The sequence below is a fragment of the Vollenhovia emeryi genome, unplaced genomic scaffold, assembly GCF_000949405.1.
Source record: "Vollenhovia emeryi isolate VEMERY1.0 unplaced genomic scaffold, V.emery_V1.0 DF939180.1, whole genome shotgun sequence".
NCBI lineage: Eukaryota > Metazoa > Arthropoda > Insecta > Hymenoptera > Formicidae > Vollenhovia > Vollenhovia emeryi.
In genome coordinates this window covers 174,387-195,981 of record NW_011967186.1, presented here as the reverse complement: position 1 = coordinate 195,981, position 21,595 = coordinate 174,387, and the positions used below count along the sequence as shown (strand labels likewise).

The following is a 21,595-nucleotide window of genomic DNA, read 5'->3' as shown; positions in this document are numbered from 1 at the left end:
CGCCGAAAGTGTCGGCTCAGTAATGAGCGTACGTCGGTTCAGGTGGGCCGAATTGTTGAATGGTCTCCGTGACCAGCAGTAGATTTTGGAAGAAGGACGTGAGGCCTACGCGCACGCTCCTCGCTTCCTTGCCGCTGAACGACCTGCGCAGGAAACGGCGAACGATCAGCGGGACAAGGTACACTAGAAATCATCGATGCCTTCCCATATCAATTTATGGCAGATGTAGAACACACACGTATACATTTCCCATGTATGTATATGCAAAGTGTATAAATGCCTGGACGTTTCTATAATGTGCTCGATAACTATAGAAATAGAGACGCCCGCCCAGAGTGTCGGGAGGTCCAGGTTCAAACCCTGACTGAGGTGATATCATTCGCAATGAATTTCTTCAGTTAGAATTTGCCAGCCATGGGTCGTCAGGCAATTTTCTACGCTGGTTACTTATAGAAATGTCCAGGCACCCCTGCCTGCCTGTGTACAAAGGAGATTCGAGCGACGTGGCGACTTACGCCTCCAGAAGGTTGTCGTTCAACGTGAGCTTCTTGGTGACTCCGCTTCTCGACGGCTCCTTGTCGACTCTGAGCACTTGGTACGCGACCTCCGCTTCTCTGGCGCTCGGGAAGGGCACGGACAGCTCTCTGTGTTAACGTTAAGGTTTCAAATTGAACGACGAATCCCATTACGAATAGATGATTTGTAAGATAAGGATACATACACCCTGAGGTCACTCATGGCATTCCGCGGCAACGCCTTCTTCTTCTTCTTCTTATCTATATGGCACCTGTCTTCCCGCGACGATGCCGACTGTCCAGATTGAAATCCCCGTTGCTCTACAAGCATAAATTAGCAACGATTAGGCACACCGCAAGATTGATGGCCGATGAGGGGATCCTAAACTCATCTGTTTTATCGACACATTCGAATGCAGTTTTTGCGCTGGTAAATCTTTTTATTGGCTTTAACAAAATAATGCCGGGACAAGTCGCGGATCGCACAGCAGAACATTCTCATACTTAAAACACTCGTGCGCGCGATAAAAAAAAATTGTAAATTTCAAATACCAATATCCTTTTCACTAGACTTCTGACCCCCGAGTGTTTCAAGTATGAAAACGCTCTGCTATGCGGTCCGCAGCTTATCCTGGCATTATTTTGTGCGCAAAAGACAATTTACCAAAAACGATATTCGAACGTGTCGATAAAACAGACGACTTTAGGGTCCTCTTTGATAGGTTAACACGGCTCTGTGATTGGTCAACGGTACATTAAGTGTACACTTAAGACGATCTGAAATATAAGAACGGACTATGAATACCGGCGGCAATGTCGCCTATCTCGGAAATTAATTCCTCCGGCCTCCCTCGGGAAGAGACGTTCGCTGACGTCGCGAGATAACCTCAAACCGACCGCGATTACTCGCGCGATACTTGACGCGGCGCGAAGCCACGGCGTGACGGCAACGCTGCTCAAGGTCCACCGTAGGAAACAATGAACGCGTTTCCACGCGCGGCGATTAATGCGACGGGCACTCGCTCGCGTACTTGGGAGTGCGCGCGCGTGTGGGCGTTGCTGACGTCGAGCGTGTCGTCTCGTGGTAAACACTATCGCGCTTCGTGGAAACGGGGGCGCGGGACGAAGAGCAGGGTCGCACTTACCAAGAATCCTTATCCGGCCCTCCTCGGAATCGTTAGACTCAGGTAAATAATGATTGGTATTCGTGCGCTCACGTTCGCCGCTCGCCGAGTCTACAGTGCCCTCCGCTGTTTGTAGGTTATGACTGACAGCTGCGTTTATTTACCGCTCGCGTCGTCGATCAGCTCGGATCTCACTTGATACCGCTGGATACCTCGCTGCTGGGCGGTAACGGACGAGCCAGTACTATGCGAGGCGTCGTGGTAGCGGCAGACAGCTCGCCGGGGAATCGCGCAAAGAGATGTCTACGTGTTCGTCTACTTAGCTAATTAACGTAACTGTGATCCCCGCGATTATTTATTCAAGACCAGCTGCATTTCGCGTACGTCGGATGTCGACGGGGGACCGGGATTGCTCGAGCTCGCCCGCGCACGGAACAGTCCCGCGACCAAGGAGCACGGAGTACGCCGCCCGAGGATACGCTCGAATGTCATTTGTCCAACACCCGGTGTAGACGTCAGACCATGAACGGGCCGACGAGGGATCTGCCGTGGGGCCTGCAGTGCGCGCGATGCGCGTGCAACAGCCGCTGCGAACACTATCGCGTCAACTGGATGGCCTGGCACCAGGGGGTCGTGCTGACGCTCACCTACCTGGCGTACACCTGCTACCATCTCACCCGGAAGCCGATATCCGTGGTGAAGAACGTGCTGAGTCTCAACTGCAGCGGCCTGCCGGTGCCCGCGGACGTTCTGGTCAACGACAGTAACCGGGACACCTGGTGCGACTGGGCTCCGTTCGGTGAGGAGAGACAGGCCGACCGGAGTCTCTCACTGAAGGCCAGGGTCTGGTCGATGGACGGCAACTTCCTTTTCTTTCTCGGGGATCCGTCGACCTGGGGTGCGTTCGAGAGCGCAGCGCTAAGCAGCGCCGATGGCGAGCTCCCGGACGCACCCTTGGTCGTCATTTGGCTCTGGCAACTTCCGAAAGGAAGAAAGGAATAGAAATGGCGAACGTGTATCTCTCTCTCTGGCAGAATTTCGCCAGAACCGGCCAGACTCTAAGCTGGAGGGACTCCCAGAGCGACGGAGCGCAAAGCGATTTATTGGGACGCGCGAATAATTCCATGCTTTTTTCCCCCGCAGACACCAAGGATGCGCCTGCGTTGCTCGGTATGCTGGACTCGGCGTTCCTGTTCGCATACGCGTTGGCTATGTTTCTCAGGTGGATACCTCGAAGTGACTTAATTTTTTACGCCATTTCTGCGGAATTCGGTCAGTAATTTTTGTCTTGTTGTACAGTGGATTCATCGCGGAGAGAGTAAACCTGCGATACTTCCTCTCCATCGGTATGCTCGCGTCAGGCATATCGTGCTATCTATTCGGAATAGCTAAACCGTACAATATTCACAATCTGTGGTACTTCGTTTTCGTGCAGGTATGTCTACGCTAAAACGACGATGTTCCCTGTCTCTCTCTCTCTCACGCACTTCTTCCTTTCCCCGTGCGCAGGCGTTAGGTGGAATCTTTCAGACTTCCGGATGGCCAGGCGTAGTGACTGTCGTGGGCAATTGGTTCGGAAAAGGCAAGCGCGGCTTGATCTTCGGGGTGTGGAACTCCCACACGTCCCTGGGAAATATATTGGGCAGCTTGATCGCGGCGGCGTACGTCGAGTCCGATTGGAGCCTGAGCTTCATAGTCCCCGGAGTGATAATGGGACTGGTGGGGTTCATTGTCTTCCTGTTCCTGATACCGAATCCCCTCGACGTGGGGTACAGCTCGCCCGCTTGCCACGGATATCGGAAAATTGATGTAACAAATAGCTCGGACGACGACTCGACTGACGTAGGTTACGAATCTCACGGTATCACCGACGTAAGTTCCCTCGCTGTCGCACACTCTTACGCTTCTTTATCCAACGAACACTGGTACGGTAGACTCTGGCTAATCCGGCCGCTCGTTGCGACTACTTTGCTTTTAATTTTGGCGGACAGAATTGATAAATTATGTATTCTGCTCACTTTGTTACCCTAAATAGAAAAAAAGAAGTTTTTTGGAAATGGTAAGTCGTGATAAAAGAAATACAATCAAGAATTAAAACGACCTAGGCTGGCAAATCTTTTTATTCAATAAAATTAAATTACGACGTTTCGGCCAGTAATACTGGTCCTTTTCAAGTATATCTTACATTACCAGCACAAAAGGTTTGCCGGCCTAGGTCGTTTTAATTCTTGATTGTAGAAAAAGGAACTACTGAAACTCTGATGAACTACTACAAAAGTTTCATGGACTTTCAGTGATCTGGCACATCTTTTTAAGGAATGGCCGGATTAGCGAGAGTCTACTGTACTAGCATAGTAGATTTGTTTTTCATTTTAAGGAGCATAAAATTTTGTACCTAACGCACTACTTGTTAATTAACATGGCATGTAATAGCACGTAATGTAGCATGTAATAGCATGTTCGTAATTATAAGGATTGTCTACGATTTCCACGATTACAATTTTTGTTTCTTTTAGTTTTCCTAGGGTTTGTTTTTAGTAATGCAAGCGCCAAGATTAACCGTTAAATTATTTTTAGTAGAATTATAGTTTGCACTTCCCGTAATACATAAGCATCTACTGTACCTAGCGTACTGAACCCGTCATCTATCGCTGCGTCTACCGTGAACAAGTTGCTGCCGACGTAAGTGCATGCTACTTTTTCCATACAGTTAGCGCTTCTATTTTCCATCGAAATGTAACGCCAATCCACAGACGTAGTAAATATAGGCTGAGCGTCCCATTGAATAAGCTGAAGCTTGTGAAGAGAGAAACAGAGATTTGAGAAGACTTTCTTTCTCTGATTCTTTTCTTTTACGATGGTTGTAAGACAGAGAAAGAAATTAAATTCCCCCTCTCTCTTCACAAACAAGCTTCAGCTTATTCAATGGGACGCTCAGTCTATATTTACTATGTCTATGCTCCAATCGCGTGTTATTTCAACAAAAGATTGCATTTTATGTGTTATACACATTCAGGTTGATATTCTGCATCCTCTTTTATCGCAAAAAGTACCACCAAAATTGGTTTTGAGAGATTCTTATTGGCTGAAAAAAGGATCTTTTTGCAAGCACTTTTATCGATGAAAAGTCCTAATATGGGTCTTAGTTTATTCTTGAACCGAACAAAAATATCCTGAGATAGCAGCAGCGTGCTACTATTTTCTTAATAATTGCTTCCTTCTACGTGTATAAAGGAACATGTAAAAGCATTAGTGATATCTCGTGGAATTTATGTCTAAAAAGAATACGGCGAGCGGACGATCTGAAACCAGCCCGATGCTGCCTGGACACCGGCGTGACCATAGTACATCTGGTAACAACGCGATAGGCTTCATAGGAGCCATAAAGATACCGGGTGTTATCGAATACTCCTTATCGCTGTTTTTCGCGAAGCTCGTCAGCTATACATTCCTCTACTGGCTACCGTTATACATCGCGGCTTCAAGTTGGTATTCGTGGCGGCATTAATCACCGACCAGCAAGTTCAAATTTCACCTTGCAATTCTAACAAGAATTTCCCTTTCGCAGCTACATACAGCGCGACTATGAGCGCGGACCTGTCGACTTTTTTCGACGTGGGCGGTATAGTGGGCGCCATAGCAGCCGGAGTTCTCTCAGATTACAGTGGCATGAGCGCGTTGACATGCGCCGCGATGTTCGGTCTTGCATTTCCTGCGGTGAGCGCCACATTTTCCTTGATACATGTCAGAAATACTTTTGACAATTTTGTGCGTAACATGTGTTTTGTAATATTTAAAAGACTGCACAAATTGGCGATCTATTGCACGAGATAAATTTGAAGCAATTAATACAACATTTGTCGTACGACAAATTTTTCCAAGCACGGCTGCGGAGAGCAGCAAAGAAGACTTCTTGTGTAGAAAAGTCCTCGAGTCACTAGAAATATTCTATTCTGCAGCCCAGCAAAACGCTTGAAAAATTTGTCGTACGACCAATGTAATAGCACCCTAAGGGCCTGAGCAGAGTGGCTGTCTTGTATTCCTAAGTCACAAGACGGTTATTGTGCGTTACCTCAAGATAAAGGCTTAAAACATAAAACATCGTTTTAAGAGTACAAGACAGTCCATTCTGCTCAGGCCCCAAGGCCGGTATTACATTCGTCGTACGACACATTTTTTAAGAACGTTGATTCGCTGCAGGATAGAAGATTTTAAGATACTCTAGAACCTTACTAGCCTGGAAGCATTCAACGTGCACGACAAATGTAATAGCACCCTAATATAATACGTGTATTCTATGTTTCAGTTATTTATATACGATTATGTTGGAAACACCAGCCTAGGCGTCAATATAGTATTGTTACTGATAGGGGGGCTATTGGTGAACGGCCCCTATGCATTGATAACGACCGCTGTGTCGGCCGAACTTGGGACTCATTCTAGTTTAGGGGAAAATTCCAAGGCCTTGGCTACAGTGACTGCCATTATCGATGGAACCGGTAGTATCGGTGCGGCGGTTGGCCCGTTGCTGGCAGGCCTAGTGTCTCGATGGGGCGGATGGCACCATGTATTTTACATGCTCATGTGCGCGGATCTGTTCGCCCTGCTGGTGAGTCCGCTTTGTTCGTTGGCACACACATGAAATCGTTGCCCAGTAACCTGCATACTGTGTTTTGCTGTTTCAGCTTCTGTCCAGATTAGTTTATAAAGACATAAGATCGTACATACAAAGACGAAGAGTTATTCAAATTTAGAATGCGAGGTAAAATCTGCAAATTTCTTGTCGCGCGTATGCGATTTTGACCTGTCTGGGATCTTGTACAGTTTTGCTCGTATCGCCTTAAGCGCGGGTGTTTTCCGAACGATCGATGCGTACGAGAGGTCAGACTTTAATGGAAATAAAATAGCATATTTTGGACAGTATTTTTTTTGGTCGTAACTGCTACGCAACACTATTTCAATGTAGATAATTTTAAACGGAGAAAAGATAGCGCCGCTATTTTAAATAATTTTTGAGATTGATATTTTTCAACTATATACGTATAAAGTGTAAGAAGCTATTTTTTTATTGCGTACGCTAAATGTCAGATGTTACCACACGAACTCACAATTATATTATGACGTAAATATATTACAAAGTTTAATATACATTTGTTCAATGCACACTTCCGTGATAAATTATTCCGTACCAGTCGTCAAGTATTAAGCTCAAGGGATGCCGGTGGGAATTATGTAGCTGATGGCGTCGGCGAAGTCGCCCCACGCGGCTCTCTGGGTTTGGAAGATGATTATCCAAGCCACCAGGATGGCTGCCCAGAGGGTTGCTCCGATGGCGGAGAGGACCACATCTGAAACAAGCGCGCGCATCCGTTAGTGAAAAGAATCGGAAATTTGTAGGAAATGATTGGATCGATACCAACATCTCTTGATCTGCTTCTGCTCCTCGTAAGGCGGTGCTACGAAGGCCTCCTTCGAGAACCAGACCGCGTTCACGGCCCACAGGAACGGCAGTAGCGCGAAACCAACTACGACAAAGAGTTTGAGAAAACATTAGCAGGTTGTTGCAACTTTTGGCCACGCGCTACGCTACTTTCTCTGTACTTGAGGGGTATATTCTGTAAAAACGCTCCGACGTATCTCGATCAGCGTTGTAGAACAAAAGAGAAAGTGCGAAGAGCGAAACAAAAAGAGCCAAAGACAACTTGTGGAGTAGCAATTTCTTACGGAATACAGAACTTAAAGAGATACATGTATGTATATACACATCTGATTTTAGAGGAAAAGGAGGCGAGATATCAAGCCTGATCTACGATGTGCTCTGCGCGTCTATTTTGTAGCCAATAAATGCGCTGAAAGATTCGAAAAAAAGATATCTTTACAATTTTTGCATTAAAAGAATTCGTACAAGTTGATAGATTGTACACTAGGAGTCGCCGATGCCTTCCTTCACGCGTGTACATTTTTCACGTACGTATACGCAAAATGTACAAACGCGTTGCTGTGCGCAAATTCACGTAGGAAGACATCGGCGAGTCCCGGTGTACAATCGACAGATTTTTAAGCGTTTGGATTCGCTCATGTAAAACAAAGCGTTTCTAGACGCGAAGAGCACTAGCGGATCGGGTTTTAATCCCGCGAGGAAACGAAAGCGCAGCCGAGAGGAGGCCAGCGACGGCAGAGACTAGACCCAGGTCTCCCGATCGAACTAAATCGTCGCGGCGTCAACGTACCGCGAAAGTACCACTTGCAGAGGTGCAGCTTCTTCTCGTTCGGCACCTTGGACAGGTCCATCGCGGCGACGACAGCGGACGGCTGTCCTAACCTATCCTCGTCCCTCGGTGTCGCGTCGAGAGCTCGCGACCGTCCCTCCCGATCAAGCGACTCGGACGGCGGTCGGCATCGAGGCGCGCGAAGACGGAGGAGTCGCGTCGAGTCGCGGGATCGGCGAAAAACGCGCCGTGCAAAAATAACAATAGGGGCGGCAAAGCAAGGGGGGAAGAAGGAAAAAAAGGGAGAAGACGCGTCGGTCCCGTCGCGCCCCCAAGATGGCGCTCGCCGCTCCCCCCCCTCGGGCGCGTCACGTGGGCCGCGGGGTCACGTGGGCCACGGGACGCTCCGAGTCCCCGCCGAGGGCCGCGCTCCGTCGCCCAAGCCAGCCATTTTGGTTCGTTAACATGGCGTCGCCGCCGGAGATTAATATGGCGTCCTCGGACATAATAACCGAAGTGGAGATTCAACCGGACATCCAGGAGGTCGAGATAGAGGCGATACCGGTGGAGATACCGTGCGAGACCGTGGAGACGACGATCGAGGGCGAGGACGGGCAGCCGATGATAGCGCTGCAGCCGCTGCCGGAGCCGGGCCGCGAGGAAATCATACTGCAGACGCAGGAGGAGATCGTCGGCGCGGACCCGCTCAGCGTGTACGACCAGATCCCGGTGCCGGACAACGACATTTATGTCGAGTCCAGCCCCGGGCCGTCGCGTAAGGCCGCTAAGAAGGCGCGCAAGAGCGGCGGCGCGCGTTTCCGCGCGTCCGACCACGCGATCTTCGGCGAGATGGCAACCGAGACCAAGACTAGGAAGTGGGAGCAAAAGCAGGTGCAGATCAAGACGCTCGAGGGCGAGTTCTCGGTAACGATGTGGGCGTCCGGCACGGACGACGGTGAGTCGCATTTCGGGATCTTCGGCACTTCTTCTCGCCCCCTCCTCCCCCCCCCACCCACCGTCCTCACTCATCCTCTCTCCCTCTCTTTCTCTCTTTTTGTATCATTCCTGCCGCCTCGCTCCTTTCTCCGTCTCGCTCTCCGTCCCCGCTTCGAGCTCGTAGCTTCTCCCTTCGCCGAGTCTTCTCGTCCAGAGGACGGTTCATTCTTTCTTTCTCTCTTTCTTCCCCGTCCCTGTTTCTCTCTCTTTCTCTCTCTCTCTTTGTCTCTCCCCTCGTTCCTCCTGGCCCGTCGTATCCTCCACGCACACGGGCGGGTACGCACTTCCGGTGCGATACTCAGATCGATACTGCGTCGCTGCCACGGGCGCGCGGTCGCCCCGCCGCAAGATCGGCGACCTGGGGCCGCCGCGTCGGCCGCGCGGCTCCGCCGGCTTGACAGGCCCAGTTGTTTGTTTTGATCGCGCGAACGCCATTGTGCTTGGCCCCACGGGGGCAGCCATATTTTGAAAATGGCCTCTTTTACGCGGCGGATCGCCCGCCCGTCCGCCGCCGAGCAAATGGCGGCGGACGCGCCGAGCGACGTTGCGGAGCGGCGCGGCACTCGACACCACGGCCCGTCGACGCTGACCCGAACGGCGCTCGTTCAAATCTCGCGGCTGTTCGAGGGGGAGAGACAGCTGGGGACGCTAAGGGCGAGCCCGCCGCGTCTCGCGGCGAGGCAGGAAAATGTCATGAATCTCGCGGCCAGTCCGTGGCGCACAAAAGAAGTCCGGGCGACGCGCCGCAGCGGTGCCTCGCGACTTCTGACGTCACGGCGGATCCATGCTGCACTGCGAGCCCACATACCGGGTGGGCTCGGTCGACAACGCGAACGATCGGTAATCCCGTCGATTCACGCCTCTCGTCTGTCGTTTTATTTCTTTTCTTTTTTTTATCTAAAAATGAGTCACGGAGATAAATTGTTATTCTGCAATTTGTTTGTGGAGGACTGGGGGGGGGGGGGCTGTTACTGAGGCCGCGATGCAACGGGTATCTTCGATTCTTTCAACATTTCTTCCCCTGTCATTATCCTACACGGTTCCCGAATAAGGTGGTTTTTTTTAAGTTGCAATGAGAAAAATGTTGAAATGTATTTAAATACATTTTGCGAGTTCAAGTTTGAGAGACTTTTGTTTCCGAGAAAGATCGGAGGGTAACCGAAGCATTGATGAATGTGCGAGATAGTTTTAATTGCATCGTTTTCGGACGATTTTGAAATTTAATTGGCCTTCTAGATCTTATTCTAATGTTACGACAATTTTTATGAAAATTTATGTCTCATTCCAACTTTACTACAATTCTTTTTTCTAAGGTCGGTATTCTTAGTCCGGGGCTCGAGACTTTTACACCAGGGCGAACGCGTGAAAAGTGAGAAAATTTCATTGACGGATTTAATATTTATCAATGAAATTTTTCACTTTCCACGAATTCGCGCTAGAGGGAATGCTGGAGCGATTCTGCACTTTTGGCGCCTTTTTGCTCCTAGAACTGTCAATTCGCGAAAACATTTGTGTAATATATAAATCATGTGGCTTTTGTGTACAGATTGACAGTGTCCCACTATTCAGACTAAGTGAAAGAACAGCATGATATCATTGAAATTAAGTTCAGGAGCTTAACGAGAAGTCTATTTACTTGTAGGTTACCTAACCTATAACTTATTCGAGCGAATAGATTTTTTGTTAGGCTTCTAAACTTAATCTTGGCTTTTGCACGCAAAATAATAATAAAAAGGACAAGTTGCGGACCGCATAGCGGAACATTTTCTTGAGACACTCAGTCCAGAAGTCTAGTAAAAGAGAAATTTGCATTTGAAGTTTTTAATTCTTTAATAAAATTCGTATGGCTCAAATGTGATTAACACAAATTTGAAGCAATATAAAGGACTAAGAGCCGTGACAGGGTGTTAGTGTCTAAATATAAAAATATCATCTCAGCCAGGGTTTGAACCTGGACCTCCCTTTTAATTCTTTATTCGCGAGCAATTTGAAATTGGCTTTATAAAATTGCAAAGTTCCTCCGCCGAAAATTATATTCGAATACGTCGGTAAAAAAATAATAAACTGAATCATCCAGCGATGTACTTGAACTGTTTTTCAGTCAATGCACTGATTGACTTTTAGAGAGTAGGATCCTCTGAAGATCACCTTTAGATACTCCATAGCCAAAGAAATGTTCTATGCAGCAGCTATCAGATAAACTCAAGGCGGTCTTGAGTACAAGACCCGACTGCGAATACCGGCCTAAATGTTTTCTCCCACAATCCTGCCGAGCTCACTCCGTTCTCTCTCCTGCCAGATTTCAGAAATATATATATATACATATGAAGTGCATGTTATGTACAGCTTATACAAAATACATAATGTATCACAAACTGCATGGCGTATCATTGAGTCATACGCCATGCGGTTGGCGAAAGAAACCAAACCAAATCGCAAAAGTAGCTTTTTTTGGGACCGCTCTCCGTTTGTTGCTGTTAAAGGTAACCTCCTATTAGCGCCTGACCTGGATGTGGATGTTCCAGATGAAGGTTCGAATCCAGAACCGGATCCCGACTACACGGAATACATGACGGGCAAGTCCAATGCCAAGTTCAATTCCAACAGCTCGGTGTCGGACGGTATGCCCGGCTTGGATCTTTCGGATCCGAAGCAGCTCGCCGAGTTCGCGCGGCCCGGCCATAAGCTGAAGGTGCGCAAGCCGCCGGTGATGGACGGCGTCGAGCGAACGATCGCGTGCCCGCATAAGGGCTGCACGAAGATGTTCCGCGATAACAGTGCGATGCGCAAACATTTGCACACGCACGGGCCGCGGGTGCACGTGTGCGCGGAGTGCGGCAAAGCCTTCGTCGAGAGCTCCAAGCTCAAGCGGCACCAGTTGGTGCACACGGGCGAGAAGCCGTTTCAATGCACCTTCGAGGGCTGCGGCAAGAGGTTTAGTCTTGATTTCAACCTACGTACTCACGTGAGAATCCACACCGGTGACCGGCCGTACGTCTGTCCGTTCGACGGGTGCAGTAAAAAATTCGCACAATCGACGAACCTCAAGTCGCACATATTGACTCACGCGAAAGCCAAGTAAGTTTCCCCGCTTCTTTACGCCGAGATTTTCGAAGGGAACATTTCAAAACACGAGCGTCGAGAACAGTTCTTTTCGAGGAGCTATTCGCGTCAAAGAGCAATCAAATTCAGATTGTAAATTCTTGTTAGTAATTCAGAAGTGTAGCGCGGCGCAAGTGTACAGTAGAAAAGGAGACAGTCGTCTGATGAAGATCCTCATTTTTTCTGTGATTTCAGATCCCGGAACGCGATTGGGAGACAAGTACAACAAATTCAACTTCAACAGCCTCAATTTGTCCAAGTTGAAGTTGCAGATGTGGACAATCAACAGTTCATTGTCTACGCCGATTAGCCCCCCTAAACGTTGATCTCGTATAAACTCCCGCTGAACACTACTACTGAAGTATCGTAACCATTAATTATTAATCTAAATAATGTACATATTTTTACGGCGCGTACAAGTGATGTCATTGCACATGACACGGGCAGTCAACTAGCTGTCTTAAGAGAATTAATGGAAGAATAATACCTCTGTGCTTAGATACGAATTACTTGAGATAATGTCTGGAGCACTATATTACCGTAACACATGAGAGGGCAAATAAAGTTAAGAGAGATTTCAAAAAAAAATAAAGAAAAGGAAAAAAAAGATAATGTACCTTCTAAGATACCGCAAGCTAGACTGTGTTGCGTACTGCTCAATTTCTTGTTCTATCAAGAGAAATCGAGTGCGCTTGCATAAAACATATATATACATATACACACATACACATACACACGAGACTGTATATATATAAATATATATAAGTACAATTAAAATATTGTATACAGTATATTTTGGAGAAATTCAGATGGGAATAAACCACGAAGATGCATCTTTTTCCGTCGGACTCAATTGTACCATCTTGGTAATATACGACTTTTACACTGTATTAACGCTGAAACTTGTTGATAGTTGACGATGGGGTGAGAGGGAGGAGGAGGTGGAGGTGGAGGAGGAGGAGGTTACGCGTGTGTAACGCATATTACGAGATCCGTGAATGTCACGCAATCTTTATCGTGCCGAGTCGTACGGTACTGTCTTTCGTTTTGTATCGAGGGATGCATAATCGGAGAGATGTCGCGACAAGATGTTTGACGGATACGGAAAAAAAAATAGGAGTAACAGGGATGACGTGTAGCGAAATGATTAACGATAGGGTGTAGTCAAAGTGCTGGAGTAATCGTTGACCGAGTTAAAGCATAAGAATTGGAATGTCTCAAATATTACGTTAATATGACGCAAAATCGGTCGAAAGGTGTTTCCACGGTAACGTAATCGAAACGAGAAAATTGTACAAAAGAATAAGTATATCGAAATGACGTTACTGCATCCCGATGTGATATTTGCGTAAACGTTGCGACGTCGGCACGCGCATCGAACGACTTGGAACGACCTTGGCGATACTTGAAATTTCGAGTAAGAAGCAATACAGCCATGGACATAGATTTAATATCGAATTAGAATAAAATGTTTACTGCGTGCATCTCCCATTACGTCACTGATCATAATTATTCGCATATCATAATTTTATACGCGCGATGTTAACAGGCATACTTACGACATAAGTGTACATGTGCACCAGCCTGCATTAGGCGAACTTCGGACAATTTGTTTAAATCCTGTAAAGTATATATTCTTTCATAAAAAAACAATTTTACTTTGCAGCTGTACATAATTCTTGTAGCTGTACCCACTTGCTGTCGGTAATGCGTTTTCTTGTACAACCCAATATATCTTTTTATAAAAAGAAGTGATAAAAATTGATTTTTTAAAAGTGATTTAGTGCTTAGACAATGGTTCGACCACCATTTTTTTGTCAATAAACTTTCTATTCTTCATGGCAGTTGTTATACTTCATTTAGGGTCGGTTTTTCCAACCTCTTGGTAAACTAACAAACAAATATATGTGTCTATCTTTGGTTAATTAGAAAAAAAACCCAAGACAAAAACATATATGTTTGATTCAACTATTAGTTAACTTACCAGGAGGTTGGAACAACTGGCCCTTAGTAGGTTTCTTATTTGAAAGATAAAAATATGTAATGGTAAAAAGGGTAACTTGAAATTTTTATATTGTACGGTCTAAGTTTTATTAATTCAACATTTGCGAGAAAGCGAAAATATAACTGCTTCAAAACATGATTTTTAAGTTTGGATATTAAGTGCAGATAACTATCCAACAAGAAAAAGCATCATGCTATTTGCTTTTCGAAAGTAATTAAGTAAATATGTGTGTGTATTATATCAATTCTACTCGCAGAAGCTAGGGATAAATTTCTATTCTTTAGAAAAGAATGAATAGAATTTGGTTTATAATCGTAAACCTTTGCACTAGCCCGTGCGCATCGTTTTTCACGGTATACGTTAAGTTCGATAATTTATATAAAAATACAATGCAAAATAAAAAAAATATATATTTCTATGCTTATATTTTATTTGTGTCTGTCATTTTTTTCACTGCACGAAAACTGCATGTCCTTCGATTACCTCGGGGTCGCTAAATTATTAACAAAACTCGTGACATAGCATTGACGAATTCTAATTCTATTGATTATACGTATAAATATATATAAGACATGTGTATATATAATTTTTCTTGTCAGGAGAGCAGCATCGTACGTGTCTCGGCCGTTCAATTATGTCAGAGATTGATTGGAATGAATATATCCGTACAAACAGAATTTTCTACAATTAGTATCTTCCCGATCGACCGTCCCTGCCCTTGTCGTCCCTTTTCCGGCGGTCTTTCGATCTCGATCGTCTGTCGCGCGATCGCGATCGGCGCTTGCGATCGCGGCCGCGCGAGCGCGAGCGCGACCTGGATCGTCCCCTACCGCTCTTCTTGCGACTGTACAAGTAGCGGCGTAGCTCGCGCGAGATGGGCTTCAGGTGCATAAAGTTGCAGAATCCAGAACGCGTGCATTCCCTGAAACGCGAAGGCACGTGAGATATCATTACCGATCGTACTCGTCATCACGCACGCTCGCACGACCGAGTAGTTTCTATGCCAGGCTCACCCCATTTCGTATTGACGGCAACAGGCCTCTCTGAAATCCGTCACTGGCGAGAGTTCGGCATATACAGGTCTGCCGCCGAACCAACGGTTGTTCAGATCGTTCACCGCTCTCTCCGCGTCCTCCTCTCTGCGGAACTTGATATAAACATTGCCCACCAGGTGATCACCGAGATTGTCGCACACGTTCATCTCCTCGATCTCGCCGTACTTGTCCTCGCACTCGACAAAGACGTCCTCGAAGAAGTTGTCGTAATGTTCTTGCATCTCTTCGTCCGACACGTTTGCAACAACTGAAACAAAAGTAGTTTTTCTTTTAATTCAGCTGGGAAAAGAATTGAACAAGGTATTTAGCGTGCAAATTGCCAGACCAATAATCGTAGAAGTGTAATGTTACTTACGATGGGAACCGTCCGCACTTTTCGCAGAATTCTGGGGATTTACATACAGATTTTGAAGCAGACATGTCTGGAAAAGAATGTACGCAGTGCATTGTATTAAAATGTGTATTAAAAGGTGCCGCGTGGGGTGCTGCACAAGTGCAACTGCCTCGACGAGTTCTCGATTTGCTCCAAAATCTCATCTCACGATTTCTAAGTTTGCGCACCTTGGTTTTACATAAAATTCATTGGACGATTGGAAATTACGACTAATGGGGCACGAAATGAGTGATAATCTATTTTGAGAATACACGCATCAACTATTTATATAAAATATTTGAAAGATTGGAGATTATAACAAGTGGGGCTTGAAATAAATGATAATCTATTTTGAGAACACAACTATTTAAATAAAATATTTGAAAGATATCCCTGATAACAGTTACGGTTGAATGAACGTGAATTATTTCTCCGTTGCGCGAACGTTAGACGGAAAGTGGAGAATCAGAATCACGGGCCGAATTATTTAATACACACCTGACTAAACGTAGGTTTGTTGTGAATACGTGAGCACCGATCGCCGTGCCGACAGGCTCCTATTTTGAAGTAGAAGGAACAATTTACTCTGAAAAGGGAAAGAAAAGAGAGGTTAGGTTAGGGCAAGAATGTCGCCGTTGCCTTCTCGTTTATAACTCAGCGAGCTCCCGCTTACTTGTCCTTCTCGGTACCGAAGATAGATGCCAAATACTCCGCCATGGCTCACGTTTCCTCGAGCACGGGATTATTCCGACGATTGTTGTTGACTCGCTCGGAATCATCAACACTTTCCGAGCATCACGCGCGGAGTAACATTAAAATGGCGGCCATGTTGATCGCCATTGTTTGCGTGTTACGGACGGTATTCATGATGGCGAAAGGACATGGATGCATCTTCATGAAACAGAAACGACCAATAGAAATGTCACTCGGTTGCAAAAACTGACATGGCTACTAAGGGTCTCGATTTTCGCGTTTTAAAGTCTGAAATTCACGGAATTCCAATTCTTGGAAATTTAGATAGTGCCACCTCTTTGCTGGTCATGTTCTCCTGATACTTTGCCATTTTCTCGATTCTCGATTTGAATTTGGAAATTCTCGAAAATCCAATTCTTGGAATTTTTGATAGTGCCACCTCTTTGCTCATCATGTAGGTACTCCTGATACTTGGTTAATTTTCCAGAATCTCGATTTTCGCGATTTGAAGTTGAAAATTCTCGGATTTCCAATTCTTGGAAATTTAGATAGTGCCACCTCTTTGCTGGTCATGTTCTCCTGATACTTTGCCAGTTTTTGAGATTCTTGATTTTCGCGATTTGAAGTTTGAAATTCTCAGAGTCCCAATTTTTGGATATTTTGAAATATTCCGTGAGCACATATTGCATTTCGTATGCATGTGATCTCTGAATAGCCATTAATGAATAGCGTTTAATAACAGCTCCCCGGGATATTTCTCAGTGACAAACAGCGATAAGGATATCTCGGCTGCGATCTCGATGGAAACTACGAATGGAATTTGATTGCACATCTGCATGAGACGGGATTGCTGACAAATACATAATTCCTTTTACCGCGTTAGATCTAAGCCGTATACTTTCACCTTCATTAAGCAGCATTCATTAAAGCCATGTCGGATGATCCATCATTCGCGTCAGAATTTAGGATTCTATTTATAATTCGACATGTATGTCGGGCAAAACTTTTGATCAAGATCTACATGTATAATAAAATGTAACAAGTACGAACGTACATAAAGTCAGATGAAATATTAAATTACAATGATACAATAATATATATATGAAAATTAATTTGTGTTACAAATATGTATCTGTTAAAATAATATACAATTATATTTTATTTCTCACATGTATTTCCTCATTCTGCTTTTGTGCTTCATTGACGAGACCGAGCTTGTCCTAGTCATCAAGTTCTCGTGTTGCGCAGAGTCCCAGCCACCTGTCTAATAATGCGCCTCCCGTATCCGGTGCCGCCTAACCGTTTCCGGTCTATCCGGGGCTGGATGTTACCCCCTGCGGTGTCCTCACACGCGACCCCCGCGCAAAGGGGGGCACGCACGGGCACCCCGAAAATACTCCACGCTCCAATGCACCGCCTTCCCTAGTTTTCCTGGGGAACGACCCTCACGCGCGGCGGGTGCGTGTCTTCGGCATCCGTACGATCGATTTGTTATTACGGCTCGTCATTGTGTCAGCGTGAGGGAACAGTGAGAACTCCAGCACTCGCGATCGTCGCTATTTTCCACGAAGCACATTCTAGGAGATCGTTCCAGAAGCGTATGTGCTCAGAACACGATAATGCTGGTAGTGTAATAACGATGAGGCACAGTGAAAATCCACTTCGGTCTCTTTATTTATTTTATTATTTATATAACCACTTCGCCTCGCTTATCGTGAGATTCCGAGAGCCCGAGATCCAGAGGAAATTTCGTTAGTTTCACGAATTTTTACATTATCTTTAAACAAATACGGCTCGAAACATGTAATATTCTCTTGTCCGAGAATAAGAATGTGTAAATATCATTATCCATAAGCTTTGTGTATATAATGTATCTTAATCGTTTATTTGTAAAATTAATATACGTGCAGGCGAAATATAATTTTTCTGGTCGGTGAGATTAATGATCGGGCGGAAAGATATTGTTTGAAATGCACGTCTCGCCGTGGATCCCGATGTAATTCATGAGCACAAATCGATTTCACACTCCCGCTGGGTATAAATTAATAGACACTTACGGGTGCGTTTCGATGGGTTGTTCCGTGTACCAGGTGTTAGCCGTGGCCTCCTCCTGTTAGGATGCACCGTGAAAAATCGCTTTATCCGAGGAGCGGTTAATCCGGGGCCTCTTACGATTGCTTTGAGAATCTGTGTCTCGCAGAGCAACTGAAAATATCGTCGCTAGAACCGCGGATATAATAGTGCATTATAAATTGTAATACATTAACTTTAAATATCAGAATACAAATTTTGTAGAAAAAATTCCTCGTTCTTTCGGTAACTTCGCTTTTAATCGCTTAAACAGGTTTTAACGAAGTTCTTGCTTCCACACGGAAAGAAAAGTGTAGCTACCGTTTGCCGGGCTTTAGAAATTTATAGTTACGGCAGCAAAGTATTTTTAGCAAACCGTGATTAGCTACGGTAGCAAAATTTTCTTTTCGTTTATAATTCGATTTACAAAGGTCGAAATAAAAAGGGATGCTTTACGGTCCAGTGCATTTTATCGCGTTGTACGCTTCTTATTATGCAACTGACGACGGTGAATCTTTTTGGCGACGTAGGAATAATATTTATTCGATGGCCGATGCGAAGCGAGATTGCGCGAATCGTCTCGTCAACGCCGGAATCGCATTTAAGCGCGTACACGTGGCCACGTGGGCTTTGCCATTTAAATCCGATCCCCTTTAGTTATCTCTCGATCTCGAGGATAAAAATTTCTGCCGGACAATGGACCCGTCCCGACGCAGTATTTTCATTTCGGATTATACCGGAACAAGCTGCGGCCGCTACGTTCGATCGAAATATACGCGCTTATTGTTAGTAAAAGAGAAAGAGAGACGCGATATTTGGTTTTTCTTTCCATGTAATTATAATTTTACGTGCCGTGTATATGAAAAACATTTATGGACACAAGTCAAAATATACAATATGAAAAATTGTATAGGGTTTTATTCTAAAATCTGACGTGAATTATAGATGAAGTTAGTTTTAAAGCAACACAAATACGATATAATGATGATACGTTAGTAAACTTTTCTCTGGTAATTGCATTAATGCCTGTAAATGTGAATGCCGAAATTTCTCTAGGTAGATAAGTTCGCTTGTGCGCTTACGTTTTCAATTGATTATTTTTTAAATATAATTTTAAACAGTTCGATTGAAACTCTCTTCAAAAAAGTTGCTTATATATTTTACATATGCATTCCGATTATTTCAATTACTTCAACACGTGTGATATTACACGCGAGAAATGTTACAAGACGCAATTATTAACGAATGGGGGTATTAATTACAATCGTGGGAACTGGAAACGCCGCTTTCCCGATTCTTTTCGGAGAAGCATCACAGATGGAACTATAACTCATTTGGGTTAGACGTACCCTCACCTCGTAATTACAGGGCTGCTAATTATCGATGTGTAATAGATGAGGCACGAAATCATCCGGAAATGTTAGGATATTTGTAACAGGGCTTAGTTTATTAGCCGTCGGCGTCGTCAAAAGGAGAGTGTTTCCTGTGAATTTATCTATTACTAAATTTTAAAATACTATTATAAATACTAAATGTATAAAACAAAAAATTTTTATGTTACAAAAAATATAAAAAGTAAATATTATAATAAATAATTCCAATAATAATATAAATGAATTATTATTGTTGCGGGCTAAGAAAGTAATTTAGAAACTAAATTACAATTACCACAGGACAAAAAACACAAATCTAACATTTTTGCCGTGTCAAGAGAATTAAACATTTTCTGCAAAATACTGTATAGTAATTCTAAGACATCTGGTTGCGCTGTAATATGAGGAATATATTTTATTCATAATAATGTTTGCAAGATCTTGTGATAAACAACTGGATCTTTATATATATTCGTGAAATACTCTTTCCCTTCGGCAGATCTTCTGCTGCAATCAATATGAATTCTACACGATCCCCGAAACGATTGTTACGTCGCGACGAGAATGCACTCGGCTCAAAACAGGTGACACTCTCTTTCGCGACACCTTTCATACAAATTGCAGTAAATATTGTCTGGTTAGAGAACGACGCGTGCATCCGGCAAGCATATTGCTAGCGTAACCGCAGTGCGTTATTAAACGTTATTATCTGGCGCTTAATAACGCGTTGGTGAAATCAGATTGTACCTGTTACGGTACACGCGTAATTACAGGTTCGCTCGGCGGGGCCAAATGTCGCCGAAGTGGTTAACCCGGGACGCAACCCTTCGCGGCGACGTTGCGGCCGCACGTGGCGAGCCACGTGCGACCAATTTCTTTTCTATTACGACGAGCTTATCTGTGATTCGACGATGTGCTTTTTGCCGTTTGCAATAGCCTCTCGAGAGAGATACAGCGACTCGAGCGCAAAAGCGAATTAACAATTAATAAGAGGGAAGGAGAAGACCGTCAAGAACCGTGTGAAAAATTTGTACCGCTGTTATCTCACGTGCAATTATATGTAATACATTATATTTTCTAGTAGCACAGTGCATTGACCAAACATTGGTTAAACATTGGCCCAATATTTGGTTGTATCGAACCAATGTTTGAGCATTGAGCCAATGCACTGTGCTACCACAGTTGTATCCCAATGAGAAACGATTCGTCGATTCGATATCGTTTCGACATCGATTGACGAGTCATTTCTCGCTGGGACATGTATTATAATTACATATTATAAATATTAGATTTTGTATTGTACAGCTCACTTTAGACTATTTACAAGTTGCGTCACGTATCAAAATTCTATTTGTATGGTTTTACATGCCATGTACTCTCCAAAAATCAATCAGTGGATTATCACTGATTATATAGTCACTGATTTGCAGTTATAAGTACACCACTGAAAATCGCAGTGGCACGCTCATAACTGTAGAGAGTATCTTAATATATATCTTACGTACATATGCAGTTTTTATTCTTGCAACGTATTTTACATTATGCAATTTATAAAGCTGTAAATATCCGTTTAAATATTCCACTCAAGCGCATTAAAAACGATCGTCATTAAAATGATCACGTTTCATTCCGCAGCCGTCAACTGTCTGCTGAAACCGCCGAGTAAGAAGTTGCTGTCTCTTACTTGGTATTTTTCGCGAGAGAAGTTTTCATCGCCGTTGAATGTTGTTCGTTATTTGCGAACTTGCCTAACTATAGGTTTTGTCCATATCGAACTTATAGAATTTTCAAGTACAGTCTATGGCGGCTTCATGAATACGTAATTGTCCGTCGGACGCGAATGAAAGTCCATCGCAGTGAAGAAAGCCGGTTGTAAACAGTCGAAGCGGGAGAGAATTTGCGACGTCGAGTGTTAAAGTGAAGCATTAATGCTGCTCTTACACTTGTACGTATCCTTGTGTCTAATGTATCAATATTTCTATAAATGCACAGCATATTATATTAGATAGAGATATGTGTGAATACAAAAAAGAATATGTCTAAAATAAATGATGTGCAGAAATATATGTATATAAGTACA

General features: G+C 44.6%; 5 protein-coding genes across 10 annotated transcripts; 2 read left to right on the top strand and 3 right to left on the bottom strand.

Moving 5' to 3' along the window:
* Positions 1-6: 6 nt before the first annotated feature.
* Positions 7-1,734, bottom strand: LOC105563064 (EKC/KEOPS complex subunit LAGE3). Of its 4 annotated transcripts, none has more exons than XM_012014352.1 (4): positions 1,661-1,734; positions 722-836; positions 516-644; positions 7-143 (listed from the first exon to the last, which is right to left on the bottom strand). In XM_012014352.1, exons 2-4 carry the CDS (start codon positions 736-738, stop codon positions 17-19), a joined length of 273 nt encoding a protein of 90 aa, XP_011869742.1. In that variant the 5' UTR covers positions 739-836; positions 1,661-1,734; the 3' UTR covers positions 7-16. The 4 variants fall into 4 exon arrangements, with proteins under 4 accessions (XP_011869742.1, XP_011869740.1, XP_011869741.1 ...); XM_012014350.1 differs by lacking the exon at positions 1,661-1,734 and adding an exon at positions 1,321-1,395; XM_012014351.1 differs by lacking the exon at positions 1,661-1,734 and adding an exon at positions 1,312-1,384.
* Positions 1,619-6,562, top strand: LOC105563066 (sugar phosphate exchanger 2). Of its 2 annotated transcripts, XM_012014354.1 has the most exons (10): positions 1,619-1,702; positions 1,776-2,438; positions 2,783-2,861; positions 2,939-3,074; positions 3,149-3,511; positions 4,268-4,321; positions 4,923-5,124; positions 5,208-5,356; positions 5,946-6,248; positions 6,325-6,562. In XM_012014354.1, exons 2-10 carry the CDS (start codon positions 2,162-2,164, stop codon positions 6,391-6,393), a joined length of 1,632 nt encoding a protein of 543 aa, XP_011869744.1. In that variant the 5' UTR covers positions 1,619-1,702; positions 1,776-2,161; the 3' UTR covers positions 6,394-6,562. The 2 variants fall into 2 exon arrangements, with proteins under 2 accessions (XP_011869744.1, XP_011869745.1); XM_012014355.1 differs by lacking the exon at positions 4,268-4,321.
* A 125-nt stretch (positions 6,563-6,687) lies between these two features.
* On the bottom strand, positions 6,688-8,201 carry LOC105563063 (gamma-secretase subunit pen-2). The gene is made up of 3 exons (XM_012014349.1): positions 7,870-8,201; positions 7,060-7,164; positions 6,688-6,987 (listed from the first exon to the last, which is right to left on the bottom strand). Exons 1-3 carry the CDS (start codon positions 7,928-7,930, stop codon positions 6,848-6,850), a joined length of 306 nt encoding a protein of 101 aa, XP_011869739.1. The 5' UTR covers positions 7,931-8,201; the 3' UTR covers positions 6,688-6,847.
* A 71-nt stretch (positions 8,202-8,272) lies between these two features.
* On the top strand, positions 8,273-14,375 carry LOC105563061 (transcriptional repressor protein YY1-like). 2 transcript variants are annotated; one of them, XM_012014346.1, is made up of 4 exons: positions 8,273-8,803; positions 11,328-11,922; positions 12,142-13,810; positions 13,937-14,375. In XM_012014346.1, exons 1-3 carry the CDS (start codon positions 8,314-8,316, stop codon positions 12,254-12,256), a joined length of 1,200 nt encoding a protein of 399 aa, XP_011869736.1. In that variant the 5' UTR covers positions 8,273-8,313; the 3' UTR covers positions 12,257-13,810; positions 13,937-14,375. The 2 variants fall into 2 exon arrangements, with proteins under 2 accessions (XP_011869736.1, XP_011869737.1); XM_012014347.1 differs by lacking the exon at positions 13,937-14,375 and having other exon boundaries at positions 11,370-11,922; positions 12,142-13,790.
* Positions 14,364-16,245, bottom strand: LOC105563062 (splicing factor U2af 38 kDa subunit-like). Its single transcript, XM_012014348.1, has 5 exons — positions 16,053-16,245; positions 15,878-15,965; positions 15,362-15,428; positions 14,965-15,253; positions 14,364-14,873 (listed from the first exon to the last, which is right to left on the bottom strand). Exons 1-5 carry the CDS (start codon positions 16,094-16,096, stop codon positions 14,639-14,641), a joined length of 723 nt encoding a protein of 240 aa, XP_011869738.1. The 5' UTR covers positions 16,097-16,245; the 3' UTR covers positions 14,364-14,638.
* Between the last annotated feature and the right edge of the window lie 5,350 nt (positions 16,246-21,595).